Genomic DNA, 17,944 nt, shown 5'->3' with positions numbered 1-17,944 from the left:
TCTTGCAGGTGAATGGGAGCGATGCCTTATACAAGTATGAAGAGATTGTACTAGAGAGGGTAAGTCTGAGAACCGCCATTCTACCCATTCTAAGGACACGCCCATCTCATTGTATATCCAGTCTAAGGACACGCCCATCTCCATTGTATATCCAGTCTAAGGACACGCCCATCTCCATTGTATATCCAGTCTAAGAACACGCCCATCTCCATTGTATATCCAGTCTAAGAACATGCCCATCTTCATTGTATATCCAGTCTAAGGACACGCCCATCCCCATTGTATCCAGTCTAAGGACACGCCCATCTCCATTGTATATCCAGTCTAAGGACACGCCCATCTCCATTGTATCCAGTTTAAGAACATGCCCATCTCCATTGTATATTCAGTCTAAGGACTCGCCCATCTCCATTTTATCCAGTCTAAGGACACGCCCATCTCCATTTTATCCAGTCTAAGGACACGCCCATCTCCATTGTATATCCAGGCCAAGGACACGCCCATCTCCATTGTATATCCATGCCAAGGACATGCCCATCTCCATTGTATATCCAGTCTAGGGACACGCCCATCTCCATTGTATATCCAGTCTAAGGACACGCCCATCACCATTGTAAAGCCAGTCTAAGGACACACCCATCTCCATTGTATCCAGTCTAAGGACACGCCCATCTCCATTGTATATCCAGTCTAAGGACACGCCTATCTCCATTGTATATCCAGTCTAAGGACACGCTCATCTCCATTGTATCCAGTCTAAGGACAAGCCCATCTCCATTGTATCCAGTCTAAGGACACGCCCATCTCAATTGTGTATCCAGTCTAAGGACACGCCCATCTCCAGTGTATATCCAGGCCAAGGACACGCCCATCTCCATTGTACACCCATGCCAAGGACACCCCCATCTCCACTGTATATCCAGCCTATGGACACGCCCATCTCCATTGTATATCCAGTCTAAGGACACACCCATCTCCATTCTAAAGCCAGTCTAGGACACGCCCATCTCCATTGTATCCAGTCCAAGGACACACCCATCTCCGCTGTATATCCAGTCTAAGAACACGCCCATCTCCATTGTATATCCAGTCTAAGGACACGCCCATGTCCATTGTATCCAGTTTAAGGACACGCCCATCTCCGTTGTGTATCCAGTCTAAGGACACACCCATCACCATTGTATATCCAGTCTAATGACACGCCCATCTCCATTGTATATACAGTCTAAGGACACGCCCATCTCCATTGTATATCCAGCCTAAGGACACACCCATCCAGCGGCATATACCGAGCGCAGTACACTTGTGTATAGTCGGGCAGGCTCGGCTCCTCTCGCGGTCACGTCCTGTGCGTCCTGTATGTCCAGGACGTGACTACGAGAGGAGCCGAGCCTGCCCGACTATACACGAGTGTACTGCGCTCGGTATATGCCGGCGCAGTAGTTCAAACTCGGCGCGGGAAGCGGGTATCGGCGTATATCGTGCACCCACGATTTTGCCCTGAATTTCAGGGCAAAAAAGTGCGCGGTATACGCCGATAAATACGGTAGTTAACTCAATTGGAGGCCTAGCCATGCCTACAGATTGAACCCAATAGGGGTAGGCTGGTACAGGCTGCTGCCAAGTACTGTATTGTTATAAGAACAATCTTATGAACCAAGGTGACTCGGTTGGTTACTAAGGATTAACCACTTAACCCCCGGACCATATTGCTGGTCAAAGACCAGAGCACTTTTTGCGATTCGGCACTGCGTCGCTTTAACCGACAATTGCGTGGTCGTGCGACGTGGCTCCCAAACAAAATTGGCGTCCTTTTTTCCCCACAAATAGAGCTTTCTTTTGGTGGTGTTTGATCACCTCTGCGGTTTTTATTTTTTGCGCTATAAACAAAAATAGAGCGACAATTGTGAAAAAAATTCAATATTTTTTACTATTTGCTGTAATAAATATCCATCAAAAATATATAAAAAAAAATTTTTTCCTCAGTTTAGGCCGATACGTATTCTTCTACCTATTTTTCGTAAAATAAAATCGCAATAAGCGTTTACCGCTTGGTCTGCGCAAAATTTATAGCGTTTACAAAATAGGGGATAGTTTTATTGCATTTTTATTCATTTTTTGTTTTACTACTAATGGCGGCGATCAGCGATTTTTTTTTCGTGACTGCGACATTACGGCGGACAATTTTGACACATAAAAAAAATTAATTAAAAATGCACTGATTACTGTGAAAATGACAATTGCAGTTTGGGAGTTAACCACTAGGGGGCGCTGAAGGGGTTAAGTGTGACCTTATTTGTGTTTCTAACTGTAGGGGGGTGTGGCTGGACGTGTGACGTCATTGATTGTGTTTCCCTATAAAAGGGATCAGACGATCAATGACGGCGCCACAGTGAAGAACGGGGAAGCCGTGTTTACACTCCCCTCTCCCCGTTCTTCAGCTCCAGCGGCGATCGGGTCCGCGGGTCCCGGAGCTTCGGACTAGGTCGCGGGCGGGCCCGTGTCCCACGGCTGGGCACTTAAAGAGGACGTACCTGTACGTTCTTGTGCCCAGCCTGCCATTCTGCCGACGTATATGTGCAGGAGGCGGTCCTTAAGTGGTTAAGTAAATATTTTCAATAAAAATCTATTGTTAAATAAAAAAATCACAACACCCACCTTTTTATTCTCTGGGGCCTCTGTATATAATGTTTGGAGGTTCTGAGTAATTTTTCTAGCAAAGAAAATGATGATTTTTACATGAAGGAGAGAAATGCCCCCCCCCCCCCCCCCCCCGGTATGGGAAGGGATCATGTTGTTGAATGATTGGGGACATTACAGGGCTGCAGGATTCACCGATGTCTATGGTGACACTTTCACTTCCTCTGACTTCTTATCTCTAGAGATTCATTTCTAGAACTTATTCTTTTTTTTTTCAGGGAAATTCCGGCCTGGGATTCAGCATTGCCGGCGGGATCGATAATCCGCATGTTCCTGACGATCCTGGAATATTCATCACAAAGATCATTCCTGGAGGGGCGGCAGCCATGGACGGGAGACTAATGTGAGATCATTGTTACTCTGTCACCAAAAACATTGGGGTGGATTCAGGTAGGAATTGCACCCTCTTACGGAGGCGCAGCGTACCGTTTTAACACTGCGCCTCTGTAAATTACCTGCGCTACGCTTCATTCATGAAGCAGTAGCTACGTAATTTGCGTGGGCGCTCCTTAAAACTGCCCTGCGTAAGCGCGCGTAATTTAAATGTTCCTGTAGGGGGCGTGGATCATTTAAATTCGGCGCGTTCCCGCGCCGAACGTAGTGCGCATGCTCCGTCGGGAAACTTTCCCGACGTGCATTGCGCCAAATGACGTCGCAAGGACGTCATTTGCTTCAACGTGAACGTAAATGGCGTCCAGCGCCATTCACGATTCACTTACGCAAATGACGTAATTTTCAAACATCGCGACGCGGGAACGACGGGTATACTTAGCATTGGCTGCCCCTGCTAATAGCAGGAGCAGCCTTACGTGGAACCCGACGAACGTAAACGACGTAAAATGCGTACGTAGGGCGCGCGTACGGTTGTGAATCGGCGTTAGTATGCAATTTGCATACTCTACGCTGACCACTACGGGAACGCCACCTAGCGGCCACCGTAAGAATGCAGCCTAAGATATGACGGCATAAGAGCCTTATGCCACGCATATCTTAGGCTGCAGTCGGCGTAACAAGCTTTCTGAATACAGAAAAGTCGTTACGCCGGCGCAACTAAGCAATTGCGCTGCGTAACTATGGTTAAGCAGACGCAATTGCTTACTGAATCCACCCCAGAGTATTCCTCTAATCAGTGTACAGTGCCTTGAAAAAGTATTCATACCCCTTGGAATTCCCCACATCTTCTCATGTGACCCCCAAAACCATAAAAGTATTTTATTGGGATTTTATGTGAGAGACACAAAGTGTCACATGATTGTGAAGTGGAAGGAAAACGATACAAATAAATATGTGAAAAGTGTGGGGGGAGGGGGGGGCATTTGTATGGCGCCCCCCGGAGTCAATACTTTGTAGAACCCCCTTTCTCTACAAGTCTTTTTGGGGGTGTCTCTACCAGCTTTGCCCATCTAGAGAGGGACATTTCTCCTCCATTCTTCTTCTCTGTAAAATATCTCTGTCTCTGTCAGATTGGATGGAGAGCGTCTGTGATCAGCAATTTTCAAGTCTTGTCCACAGATTCTCAATGGGATTTAGGTCTGGACTGTGACTGGGCCATTCTAACACATGAATAGGCTTTGATGTAAACCATTCCATTGCAGCTCTGGCTGTACTTTAGGGTCGTTGTCCTGCTGCAAGGTGAACCTCCCCCCCCCCCCCCCGGTCTCAAGTCTTTTGGAGACTCTAAAGTCCTGTACACACAGCCGGAAATCCTGTCAGAAAAAAAACATCTGTTTTCCTGACGGGATACCTGGCAAGCTTGCCTTGCAAAGCCGTGTATACAGACGGCCACTCAAAAGAACCGCCGACTAAGAACGCGGTGACGTCATCGACTACGACGAGCCGGCATCCTGTCACATTCGATTCCGTCGCCTCCATCCTGCTACACCCCACATTGATGCATGCGCAGTAGCATACAAAGTTAAAGTGTTGTCGAGCATGCGCAGTTTTTCTACACTCAGGTAGACATACAGACGACCGGTTTTCTTGGTAGGAAACACTCTGCACGGAATCCCAACGGGAAAATAGAGAGCAGGGTTCTCTATTTTCCCGTCGGGATTCCCGGCTGTTTTCCTGACGGGAGCATACACGGCCGGGATTTCCGGCCAAATGCTCTCCTGGCAGTTTTCCTACCAGGAAAACCGGTCGTGTGTACGAGGCTTAACAGGTTTTCTTCTAAGATTGTCCTGTATTTGTCTCCATCCATCTTCCCATCACCTCTGACCAGCTTCCCTGTCCCTGCTGAAGAAAAGCATCCCCACCACATGATGCTGCCACCACCATGTTTCACAGTGGGGATGGTGTGTTCAGGGGGATGTGCAGTGTTAGTTTTCCCCCCACACATAGCGGCCAAAAAGTTGAATTTTGGTGTCATGTGACCAGAGCACCTTCTTCCACATGTTTGCTGTGTCCCCTCCCCCACATGTTTGCTGTGTCCCCTCCCCCACATGTTTGCTGTGTCCCCTCCCCCACATGGCCTCTCACAAACTACAAACAGGACTTCTTATGTCTTTCTTCCTCCAATGACTTTCTTCTTGTCACTCTTCCAGAAAGGGCAGATGTGTGGAGAGACCACTAATAGTTGTCCTGTGGACATATTCTCCCCCCTGAGCTGTGCAGCGCCTCCAGAGTTACCATGGATACCTCTTGGCTGCTTCTCTGATGAATGCTCTCCTTGCCCGGCCCGGTCAGTTTAGGTGGACGGCCATGTCTTGGTAGATTTGCGGTTGTGCCATACTCTTTCCATTTTCCGATGATGGATTGAACAGAAGCTCCGTGAGATCTTCAAAGCTTGGGAGATTTTTTTTTATAACCTAACCCTGCTTTATACTTCTCCACAACTTTATCCCTGACCTGTCTGGTGTGTTCCTCGGCCTTCATGATGCTGTTTGTTCACTAAGGTTCTATAACAAACCTCTGAGGGCTTCACAGAACAGCTGTATTTATCCTGAGATTACATGACACACAGGTGGACTCTATTTACTAATTGGGTGACTTCTGAAGACAATTGGTTCCCCTAGATTCTAGTTATCAGAGTAAAGGGGGCGCCATACAAATGCCCCTCCCCCCCACTTTTCACAGATTTATTCGTATAATTTTCCTTCCACTTCACAATTATGTGACACTATGGGCCAAATCCACAGCCCCGCAGCGCAACGTAACTTAAGTGATTTAAGTTACACTGCCGCAAATTTCCTAAGTTAGGTATCGATCCACAACACACTTACCTGGAAATTTGCGGCGGTGTAACTCAAATCCGTCCGGCGCAAGGCGTGCCGAATCTAATGGGGCGAGTCCCATTTAAATTAGGCGCGCTCCCGCGCCGATCGTACTGCGCATGCGCCGTCCCTAAAATTTCCCGACGTGCTTTGCGCTAAATGACGTCGCATGGACGTCATTGGTTTCGACGTTAACGTAAATGGCGTCCAGCGCCATTCACGGACGACTTACGCAAACGACGTAATTTTTTTAAATTTCGACACGGGAACGACGGCCATACTTAACGTTGGTTGCCCCTCATAATAGCAGGGGCAACCTTACGCGTCGCGTACGCTACGGAAACAACGTAAATTCTCAGCGTCGACCGCGCGTATGTTCGGGAATCTCGCGTAAATACCTAATTTGCATAGACGACGGGGAAAACGACGATGCGACACCTAGCGGCGGGAAAAAAAATTGCATTTAAGATCTGACAGCGTAAGAGCCTATGTGTAACTGATTCTAAGAATCAGTCGCATAGATACCCGGGGCCAGATTAGGACTTACGACGGCGCAAATTGCGCCGTCGTAACGCCATTGAGAATCTGGGCCTTTGTGTTGGTCTCTCACATAAAATCCCAATAAAATACATTTACGTTTTTGGTTGAAACATGAGAAAATGTGGGAAATTTCAAGGGGTATGAATACTTTTTCAAGGCACTGTATATACTATAACCAGGAGTAAGCAGTATATGAGCGGTAGTAAGCAGTATATAACCAGGAGTAAGCAGTATATGACCAGTAGTAAGCAGTATATAATGAGTATTGTGTCCTGTGTGCAGGGTGACGGACTGCGTTCTGCGGGTGAACGATGTGGATGTGACGGAAGTGGTTCATAGTAAAGCGGTGGAGGCTCTGAAGGAGGCCGGGCCAGTAGTGAGGCTGCTAGTCCGACGCAGACAAAGTCCCCCAGAGACCATTGTGGAGGTCAATCTACTAAAAGGTCCTAAAGGTGAGTATGGAGAATGCTGGGAAGTGGAGGGTGACCAGCGAACACGTGTCTGTTCCTTGAACATATCATTGGAAACTGGGAGGTTTTAGGACTGGGAGGTTTTAGGACTGGGAGGTTTTAGGATTGGGAGGTTTTAGGATTGGGAGGTTTTAGGATTGGGAGTTTGGGATTAGAGATGGTGGTCTGAGCTTATCCAATGAGCAGAAGTTCCAGAGAACTGGACACACATTTTACAATAAGATTGTACAGTCTTCATTCTAAGAATTGTAAAGAAATATGTGACACTGTGTGTAATACAGAGGTATGAGTGTGTGGCGTGGGCTGTGTGGTGAGTGGTGTGTGGCATAGGCTGTTTGGTGTGTGGAATGGGCTGTGTGGTGTGTGGAGTGGACTGTGGGCTGTGTGGTGGCCTGTATGCTGTGTGGCCTGGGCTGTGTGGTGTGGGCTGTGTGGAGTGAGCTGTGTGGTCTGTGGAGTGGGCTGTGTGGTGTGTTGAGTGGTGTGTGGCGTGGGCTGTGTGGTGAGTGGTGTGTGGCATAGGCTGTTTGGTGTGTGGAATGGGCTGTGTGGTGTGTGGAGTGGACTGTGGGCTGTGTGGTGGCCTGTATGCTGTGTGGCCTGGGCTGTGTGGTGTGGGCTGTGTGGTCTGTGGAGTGGGCTGTGTGGTGTGTTGAGTGGTGTGTGGCGTGGGCTGTGTGGTGAGTGGTGTGTGGCATAGGCTGTTTGGTGTGTGGAATGGGCTGTGTGGTGTGTGGAGTGGACTGTGGGCTGTGTGGTGGCCTGTATGCTGTGTGGCCTGGGCTGTGTGGTGTGGGCTGTGTGGAGTGAGCTGTGTGGTGTGTTGAGTGGTGTGTGGCGTGGGCTGTGTGGTGTGTGCTGTGGTGTGTTAAGTGCGCCGTGTGGTGTGGTAAGTGGTGTGAGCTGTGTTGTGTGTGGAGTGGACTGAGTGGTGTGTGGAGTGTGCTGTGTGGCGTGGGCTGTGTGGTGTATGAATGAATGAATGAATGAAAAACTTATATAGCGCGGCACATGCGAACTGAATCGCCTCTGGGCGCTGGTTGTTTGTGTCTCATGCCATCAGAAAAGCAGGGTTTTGATCTGCTTTCTGAAGGACAGGTGGTTTTGCTCCAACCGAATGCTGGTTGGTAAAGCATTCCAAAGCCTGGGGCCCTGAAAAGCAAACCTTCTTTCTCCTTTGGACTTGTAATTGGTTTTTGGAACCTTGACCAGATTTTGGTCGGTGGATCGCAGAATGCGGTTGCAATTGTGCGGTTTGATCTTGTCGCATAGATATTGCGGAGCCTTCCCATGGATGCACTTATGTGTCAGGCAGAGTGCTTTGAATGCAATTCTGTCTTTCACTGGCAGCCAGTGAAGGGTCCTCAGCGAAGGTGAGATTGATTCCCAAGATTTTTTCCCAGTCACCAGTCTGGCGGCCGTATTCTGAACGACTTGTAGACGAGCGATTTGGTACTTTGGGAGCCCGAGGTAAAGGGCATTTGCATAGTCCAGTCTGGAATTCACGATAGTTCCCACCACGACTGCTACGTCTTCTTTGGGGATAAATGGAATAAGTCTGCGTAGTAGGCGCAACAAATGGTGCGCTCCGCTGACTACTGACCCTATTTGTGCGTCCATTGTCATGAAGGTGTCAAACGTGACTCCCAGACTTTTGACTTTGGAGCTAGGGGAGATGATTTGGCCCAGAATGGGAGATGGTGTCCAGGTTGTTGCCAGTTGACTCTTCCGACTGGCATCGAACATAAAGAGTTCTGTTTTAGCGCTATTGAGTTTAAGATAACTCTTAGTCATCCAGTTTTCTATTGAAGAGAGACATTTCTCTAATCTGAGATGATGATCCTTTTTTTGGCAGATGCGAAAATACAGTTGCGTGTCGTCTGCATAAGAGTGATAGAGTAGTTCTTGGCTACTGATAATATCAAAGAGAGGACGAAGATAGATATTAAACAGCACCGGTGACAGGGGGGATCCTTGGGGGACTCCACATGACACCGTGCGTTTTTCTGACGTGAAAGATCCCAGTTTCACTGTTTGTGATCGGTTTCCGAGAAAAGAGGAGAACCATGGTAAAGCATCTTCTGTGACTCCGGCGACTTCTGTTAGTCGTCTCAGTAGCAATTTATGGTCTACTGTGTCAAAGGCTGCGCTTAGGTCCAGCAGAACCAGGAGACACGATTCTCCTTCGTCTGCGGCCTCGAGCGCATCGTCCCATATTTTCAGTAAGGCCGTTTCTGTCCCGTGTCCGGGGCGGAAACCGGATTGAAATGGATCAAGTAGGTTGTGGGTATCCAGATGCTGTTGCAGCTGTTTTACCACCACTTTCTCCATTATCTTGGACAGAGCATTTAGAGCTGTTATGGGACGGCGGTGAGTTGGGTCCATAGGATCCAAATTAGGTTTTTTCAAGATCGGCAGGATTGTGCCCTCTTTCAGCAGGGAAGGCACTATGCCTTCTTTAAATGACTGATTTATAAGCTGTGTGATTGGAGGCGCCAGGATGTCGGCACATTCCTTCAGTAGCTTGGTGGGAATGATGTCATTGGGTGCTGTGCTGTTCCGCAATGCACCAATGATATTTTTGGTGGTATTGACGGAGATGGGTTCCAGAGTGAACTTAGTTGATTGTAGAAGGTTTCTGTTGGTGTTTTGTAGTTGATTGAAGAGGGGACTGAGTGGAGTATTGTTTTGCAGAATACTTACCCGAATTTTTTCAATTTTGTTGATGAAGAAATCCGATAGTTCATTACAGAACTCTTGGGTGTCTGAAGTGGGGACTTCAAGACATCCCGGATTCATGGTCTGGGTGACCATCCTGAAGAGTTCTCGTGGGCGATTCACTGCGCTGTTAATCACCATGGAAAAGTGATGTTTTTTGGCTTTGAAAATTTCTTTGTGATATCGCGTTGTTATTGCTTTGTAGAAGTTGAGGCGGTCTTCTGAAGGACTTCTTTTCCAGGCGGCTTCCGCCCTTCTGCGCTCTTGCTTCAGTAGTGACAGCTGGTTATTGAACCAGCTGGACTTTTTTTCCCGGCTGCGGACTTTGCGCTTTGGTGCTGCTAAGTCGGCTGACTGTAGCAGAGCTGCATTTATGGCCTCCAGTGTATCTGAGGCTGCTAGCTGAGTAGGATGGGCTTTGTTGTTTGGTGTGGTAAGGGGTGTGTGGTGTCCCACGTGTAGTGTGCTGTGTGGTGAGTGGTATGTGGTTTGGGCTGTGTGGAATGTGCTGTGTGGTGTGGTAAATGGTATGTGGAGTGGGCTGAGTGGTGTGGGTTGTGTGGTATAGGTTGTGTTGTGTGGTGAGTGGTGTGTCAAGTGGGATGTGTGGAGTGGGCTGTGTGGTGTATGGTATGGGCTGTATTGTGTGGTGTGGGCTGTGTGGTGTGTGGCGTGGGCTGTGTGGTGTGTGGAGTGTGCTGTGTGGTGTGGTGAGTGGTATGTGGAGTGGGCTAAGTGGTGTGTAGGAGTGGAGTGTGGAGTGTGCTGTGGAGCGGGCTGTGTGGTGTGTGCTGTGTGGCGTGGAGTGGGCTGTGTGGAATGGGCTGTGTGGTGTTTGCTGTGTGGTGTGGAGTGGGCTGTGTGGTGTGTGGAGTGGGCTGTGTGGTGTGTGGAGTGGGCTGTGTGGTGTGTGGAGTGGGCTGTGTGGTGTGGAGTGGGCTGTGTGGTGTGTGGAGTGGGCTGTGTGGTGTGGAGTGGGCTGTGTGGAATGTGGAGTGGGCTGTGTGGTGTGTGGAGTGGGCTGTGTGGAATGTGGAGTGGGCTGTGTGGTGTGTGGAGTGGGCTGTGTGGTGTGTGGAGTGGGCTGTGTGGAATGGGCTGAGAAGGAGGAGTTGGCGTTAGGTTTTAATCTATTGAAGTCAGTGTGGGAGATGGATGGGGGGGGATCATCCCTGGGTGTAAGGAGTGATTTGTCCTCACTGCACTTTCCTGCAAAATTACTTCATGTAGCCACTAGGTGGCGGCAACAACACAAAGAATAATCACCCAAATATTCCCAAAATCTGGAAGTTTTTTGTGGAGGAGAATTTCCCACCACCGAGCAGTATTGGTTATTGCAGGGTCTTCAAACTATGTGTAGTTCTACAACAGCTGGAGGGCCGTAGTTTAAAGATCCCTGGGTTATCGGGTCACACAGGTCCGGGTTGCAGTTTGTAGTCAGGAGTCCGGTGCGGTTTTGTCCACCGGTTCAGGTGAGATTCAGGTCCGAATTCTTATCTGAATTCTCACCCAAACCGGACCCAACATCGCACAGGACAGGACCCTTTTATAGAAACGGACCTCTATTCCTGTTCTGTGGACAACAAAATGTGGAATTTTCTTTCACTTCCTGTCCCATAGTCACAACAGGAAGTGAGAGAAGGTCCCTCCAAAGTGATGGAATCCCTGGTTGTCCCTGGTTGTGGTTTGTGTGGTGTGTGGAGTGGGCTGTGGGGACTGGGCTATGTGGTGTGTGGAGTGGGCTGTGTGGTATGGGCTGTGTGGTGTGTGGATTGGGCTGTGTGGTATGGGCTGTGTAAAGTGAGTTGTGTGGTGTGTGGACTCTGGAGTGGGCTGTGTGGTATGGGCTGTGTGGAGTGAGTTGTGTGGTGTGTAGAGTGGGCTGTGTGGTGTGTGGAGTGGGCTGTGTGGTGTGTGGAGTGGGCTGTGTGAAGTGGGCTGTGTGGTGTGTGGAGTGGGCTGTGTGGTATGGGCTGTGTAAAGTGAGTTGTGTGGTGTGTAGAGTGGGCTGTGTGGTGTGTAGAGTGGGCTGTGTGGTGTGTGGAGTGGGCTGTGTGGTGTGTGGAGTGGGCTGTGTGGTGTGAGTCGTGTGGTGTGGGCTGTGCGGTGTGTGGAGTGGGCTGTGTGGAGTGGGCTGTGTAAAGTGAGTTGTGTGGTGTGGGCTGTGTGGTGTGTGGAGTGGGCTGTGTGGAGTGAGTTGTGTGGTGTGTAGAGTGGGCTGTGTGGTGTGTAGAGTGGGCTGTGTGGTGTGTAGAGTGGGCTGTGTGGTGTGTGGAGTGGGCTGTGTGGTGTGAGTCGTGTGGTGTGGGCTGTGCGGTGTGTGGAGTGGGCTGTGTGGAGGGAAACTGTGTGGATTGGGCTGTGTGGTGTGTGGAGTGGGCTGTGTGGTGTGTGGAGTGGGCTGTGTGGTCTGTGGAGTGGGCTCTGTGGTCTGTAGAGTGGGCTGTGTGGTGTGTGGAGTGGGCTGCGTAGAGTGTGGTGTGGGCTGTGTGGTGTGGGCTGTGTGGAGTGGGCTGTGTGGAGTGGACTGTGTGGTGTGGGCTGTGCGGTGTGTGAACTGTGTGGTGTGTGAAGTGGGCTCTGTGGTGTGTGGAGTGGGCTGTGTGGAGGGAAACTGTGTGGATTGGGCTGTGTGGTGTGTGGAGTGGGCTGTGTATAGTGGGCTGTGTGGTGTATGGAGTGGGCTGTGTATAGTGGGGTGTGTGAAGTGGGCTGTGTGATGTGGAGTGGGCTGTGCGTAGTGGAGTGGGCTGTGCGGAGTGGGCTGTGCGGAGTGAAACTGTGTGGATTGGGCTGTGTAGTGTGTGGAGTGGGCTGTGCCTAGTGGAGTGGGCTGTGCGGAGTGAAACTCTGTGGATTGGGCTGTGTGGTGTGTGGAGTGGGCTGTGTATAGTGGGGTGTGTGAAGTGGGCTGTGTGATGTGGAGTGGGCTGTGTGTTGTGTGGAGTGGGCTGTGTGTTGAGTGGGCTGTGTGGTGTGTTGAGTGGGCTGTGTGGTGTGTGGAGTGGGCTGTGTGGTTTGGTGTGGAGTGGGCTGTGTGGTGTGAAGTGGGCTGTGTGGTGTGGGCTGTGTGGTGTGGTGTGTGGAGTGGGTTGTGTGGTGTGTGGAGTGGGCTGTGTGGTGTGGAGTGGGCTGTGTGGAATGGGCTGAGAAGTAGGAGTTGGCGTTAGTTAGGTTCATCTATTGGGGTCAGTGTGGGAGATGGATGGGGGGGGGGGGGGGGATCATCCCTGGGTGTGAGGAGCGCTTTGTTCTCACTGCACTTTTCTGCAGAATTACTTCATGTAGCCACTAGGTGGCGGCAACAACACAGAAAATAATCACCCAAATATTCCCAAAATCTGGAAGAAGTTTTGCGGAGGGGAACTTCCCACCACCGAGTTGTATTGGTTATCGGGTCACACAGGTCCGGTTGCTGTTTGTAGTCCGGTGCGTTTTTTTCACCGGTTCAGGTGCGATTCAGATCCGAATTCTTATCTGAATTCTCACCCAAACCGGACCCAACACCGCACAGGACCCTTTTATAGAACCGGACCTCTATTCCTGTTCTGTGGACAACAAAAATGTGGAATTTTCTTTCACTTCCTGTCCCATAGTCACAACAGGAAGTGAGAGAAGGTCCCTCCAAAGTGATGGAATCCCTGGTTGTCCCTGGTTGGGGGTCACGGAAGACACGGATTTGGCTCGTACCTTATAGATGGAGTCTTCTTCTATTCCTCTCCAGGGTTGGGGTTCAGTATTGCCGGAGGAATCGGGAACCAACACATTCCAGGAGACAACAGCATCTACATCACCAAGATCATTGAGGGGGGAGCAGCACAGAAGGACGGAAGACTGCAGATCGGTGACCGGCTCCTGGCGGTGAGTGCCGGGCCTCGTGTTGGAGAGCTGAGAGCGGATTTCCTTCCCACCACCTAACCATTTCTTACTCACCTCTCCCGCAGGTAAATAACAGCAACCTACAGGACGTCCGGCACGAGGAAGCCGTGGCCGCTCTGAAGAACACGTCCGATATGGTTTATCTCAAAGTGGCCAAGCCGGGTCCAGTTCACCTCAATGAGATTTACGCTCCCCCTGACTATGCCAGCAGTGAGTATGACCTACACAGGGCCCATCTCATGTTAGAAGATGCCCTTGTCTTGTCCAATCCTAGAGGGGGCGCCATCTACACAGGGCCCATCCCGTGTTAGAAGATGCCCTTGTCTTGTCTAATCCTAGAGGGGGCGCCACCTACACAGGGCCCATCTAATGTTAGAAGATGCCCTTGTCTTGTCTAATCCTAGAGGGGGCGCCACCTACACAGGGCCCATCCCATGTTAGAAGATGCCCTTGTCTCGTCTAATCCTAGAGGGGGCGCCATCTACACAGGACCCATCTAATGTTAGAAGATGCCCTTGTCTCGTCTAATCCTAGAGGGGGCGCCACCTACACAGGGCCCATCCCGTGTTAGAATATGCCCTTGTCTTGTCTAATCCTAGAGGAGGCGCCATCTACACAGGGCCCATCCCGTGTTAGAATATGCCCTTGTCTTGTCTAATCCTAGAGGAGGCGCCATCTACACAGGGCCCATCCCGTGTTAGAAGATGCCCTTGTCTTGTCTAATCCTAGAGGGGGAGCCACCTACACAGGGCCCATCCCGTGTTAGAAGATGCCCTTGTCTTGTCTAATCCTAGAGGGGGCGCCATCTACACAGGGCCCATCTCATGTTAGAAGATGCCCTTGTCTTGTCTAATCCTAGAGGGGGCGCCACCTACACAGGGCCCATCTCATGTTAGAAGATGCCCTTATCTCGTCTAATCCTAGAGGGGGAGCCACCTACACAGAGCCCATCCCGTGTTAGAAGATGCCCTTGTCTCGTCTAATCCTAGAGGAAGCGCCACCTACACAGAGCCCATCTCATGTTAGAAGATGCCCTTGTCTTGTCTGATCCTAGAGGGGGCGCCATCTACACAGGGCCCATCTCATGTTAGAAGATGCCCTTGTTTTGTCTAATCCTAGAGGAAGCGCCACCTACACAGAGCCCATCTCATGTTAGAAGATGCCCTTGTCTTGTCTAGTCCTAGAGGGGGTGCCATCTACACAGGGCCCATCTCATGTTAGAAGATGCCCTTGTTTTGTCTAATCCTAGAGGAAGCGCCACCTACACAGAGCCCATCTCATGTTAGAAGATGCCCTTGTCTCGTCTATTCCTAGAGGGGGCGCCACCTACACAGGGCCCATCTCATGTTAGAAGATGCCCTTGTCTTGTCTAATCCTAGAGGGGGCGCCATCTACACAGGGCCCATCCCGTGTTAGAAGATGCCCTTGTCTCGTCTAATCCTAGAGGGGGCGCCATCTACACAGGGCCCATCTCATGTTAGAAAATGCCCTTGTCTGGTCTAATCCTAGAGGGGGCGCCATCTACACAGGGCCCATCCCGTGTTAGAAGATGCCCTTGTCTCGTCTAATCCTAGAGGGGGCGCCATCTACACAGGGCCCATCTCATGTTAGAAGATGCCCTTGTCTCGTCTAATCCTAGAGGGGGCGCCACCAACACAGGACCCATCTCATGTTAGAAGATGCCCTTGTCTTGTCTAATCCTAGAGGGGGAGCCATCTACACAGGACCCATCTCATGTTAGAAGATGCTCTTGTCTTGTCTAATCCTAGAGGGGGCGCCACCAACACAGGACCCATCTCATGTTAGAAGATGCCCTTGTCTTGTCTAATCCTAGAGGGGGCGCCATCTACACAGGGCCCATCTCATGTTAGAAGATGCCCTTGTCTCGTCTAATCCTAGAGGGGGAGCCATCTACACAGGACCCATCTCATGTTAGAAGATGCCCTTGTCTTGTCTAATCCTAGAGGGGGCGCCACCTACACAGGACCCATCTCATGTTAGAAGATGCCCTTGTCTTGTCTAATCCTAGAGGGGGTGCCACCTACACAGGGCCCATCTCATGTTAGAAGATGCCCTTGTCTCGTCTATTCCTAGAGGAAGCGCCACCTACACAGGGCCCATCTCATGTTAGAAGCTGCCCTTGTCTTGTCTAATCCTAGAGGGGGCACCACCTACACAGGGCCCTTCTCATGTTAGAAGATGCCCTTGTCTCGTCTAATCCTAGAGGGGGCGCCATCTACACAGGGCCCATCTCATGTTAGAAGATGCCCTTCTATTGTCTAATCCTAGAGGGGGCGCCATCTACACAGGGCCCATCTCATGTTAGAAGATGCCCTTGTCTTGTCTTGTCTAATCCTAGAGGGGGCACCACCTACACAGGGCCCATCTAATGTTAGAAGATGCCCTTGTCTTGTCTAATCCTAGAGGGGGCGCCACCTACACAGGGCCCATCTCATGTTAGAAGATGCCCTTGTCTTGTCTAATCCTAGAGGGGGCCCCATTCACACAGGGCCCATCCCGTGTTAGAAGATGCCCTTGTCTTGTCTCGTCTAATCCTAGAGGGGGTGCCATCTACACAGGGCCCATCCCATGTTAGAAGATGCCCTTGTCTCGTCTGATCCTAGAGGGGGCGCCACCTACACAGGGCCCATCTCATGTTAGAAGATGCCCTTGTCTTGTCTAATCCTAGAGGGGGCGCCATCTACACAGAGCCCATCTCATGTTAGAAGATGCCCTTGTCTTGTCTAGTCCTAGAGGGGGCGCCATCTACACAGGGCCCATCTCATGTTAGAAGATGCCCTTGTCTTGTCTAATCCTAGAGGGGGCGCCATCTACACAGGGCCCATCTCATGTTAGAAGATGCCCTTGTCTCGTCTAATCCTAGAGGGGGCGCCACCTACACAGGGCCCATCTCATGTTAGAAGATGCCCTTGTCTTGTCTGATCCTAGAGGGGGAGCCACCTACACAGGGCCCATCTCATGTCAGAAGATGCCCTTGTCTTGTCTAATCCTAGAGGGGGCGCCATCTACACAGAGCCCATCTCATGTTAGAAGATGCCCTTGTCTTGTCTAGTCCTAGAGGGGGCGCCATCTACACAGGGCCCATCTCATGTTAGAAGATGCCCTTGTCTTGTCTAATCCTAGAGGGGGCGCCATCTACACAGGGCCCATCTCATGTTAGAAGATGCCCTTGTCTCGTCTAATCCTAGAGGGGGCGCCATCTACACAGGGCCCATCTCATGTTAGAAGATGCCCTTGTCTTTGTCTAATCCTAGAGGGGGCGCCACCTACACAGGACCCATCTCATGTTAGAAGATGCCCTTGTCTTGTCTAATCCTAGAGGGGGCGCCACCTACACAGGGCCCATCTCATGTTAGAAGATGTCCTTGTCTTGTCTCGTCTAATCCTAGAGGGGGCGCCATCTACACAGGGCCCATCTCATGTTAGAAGAAGCCCTTGTCTCGTCTAATCCTAGAGGGGGCACCACCTACACAGGGCCCATCTCATGTTAGAAGATGCCCTTGTCTAATCCTAGAGGGAGCGCCACCTACACAGGGCCCATCTCATGTTAGAAGATGCCCTTGTTTTGTCTAATCCTAGAGGGGGCGCCACCTACACAGGGCCCATCTCATGTTAGAAGATGCCCTTGTCTAATCCTAGAGGGAGAGCCACCTACACAGGGCCCATCTCATGTTAGAAGATGCCCTTGTCTTGTCTGATCCTAGAGGGAGAGCCACCTACACAGGGCCCATCTCATGTTAGAAGATGCCCTTGTCTTGTCTAATCCTAGAGGGGGCACCATCTACACAGGGCCCATCTCATGTTAGAAGATGCCCTTGTCTCGTCTAATCCTAGAGGGGGAGCCACCTACACAGGGCCCATCTCATGTTAGAAGATGCCCTTGTCTCGTCTAATCCTAGAGGGAGCGCCACCTACACAGGGCCCATCTCATGTTAGAAGATGCCCTTGTCTAATCCTAGAGGGAGCACCACCTACACAGGGTCCATCTCATGTTAGAAGATGCCCTTGTCTTGTCTAATCCTAGAGGGGGTGCCACCTACACAGAGCCCATCTCATGTTAGAAGATGCCCTTGTCTCGTCTAATCCTAGAGGGAGCGCCACCTACACAGGGCCCATCTCATGTTAGAAGATGCCCTTGTCTAATCCTAGAGGGAGCGCCACCTACACAGGGCCCATCTCATGTTAGAAGATGCCCTTGTCTCGTCTTATCCTAGAGGGGGAGCCATCTACACAGGGCCCATCTAATGTTAGAAGATGCCGTTGTCTTGTCTAATCCTAGAGGGGGAGCCACCTACACAGAACCCATCTCATGTTAGAAGATGCCCTTGTCTCGTCTAATCCTAGAGGGGGCGCCACCTACACAGGGCCCATCTCATGTTAGAAGATGCCCTTGTCTCGTCTAAT

The 17,944-nt window shown here is 50.6% G+C and overlaps 1 protein-coding gene across 1 annotated transcript in view; it reads left to right on the top strand.

Moving 5' to 3' along the window:
• Nucleotides 1-17,944, top strand: part of LOC120921940 (disks large homolog 3-like) — a 206,607-nt gene that overhangs the window by 86,680 nt on the left and 101,983 nt on the right. Inside the window, exons 7-11 of the mRNA XM_040334450.1 lie at nt 9-59; nt 2,919-3,043; nt 6,735-6,904; nt 13,365-13,501; nt 13,585-13,729. Coding sequence (XP_040190384.1) covers nt 9-59; nt 2,919-3,043; nt 6,735-6,904; nt 13,365-13,501; nt 13,585-13,729 — 628 coding nt within the window. The remainder of the gene's footprint in view (nt 1-8; nt 60-2,918; nt 3,044-6,734; nt 6,905-13,364; nt 13,502-13,584; nt 13,730-17,944) is intronic.

Source organism: Rana temporaria, assembly GCF_905171775.1.
Source record: "Rana temporaria chromosome 9 unlocalized genomic scaffold, aRanTem1.1 chr9f, whole genome shotgun sequence".
NCBI classification, from domain to species: Eukaryota; Metazoa; Chordata; class Amphibia; order Anura; family Ranidae; genus Rana; species Rana temporaria.
Note: the sequence above shows the minus strand (reverse complement) of the source record. Positions and strands in the feature narration are given on the sequence as shown.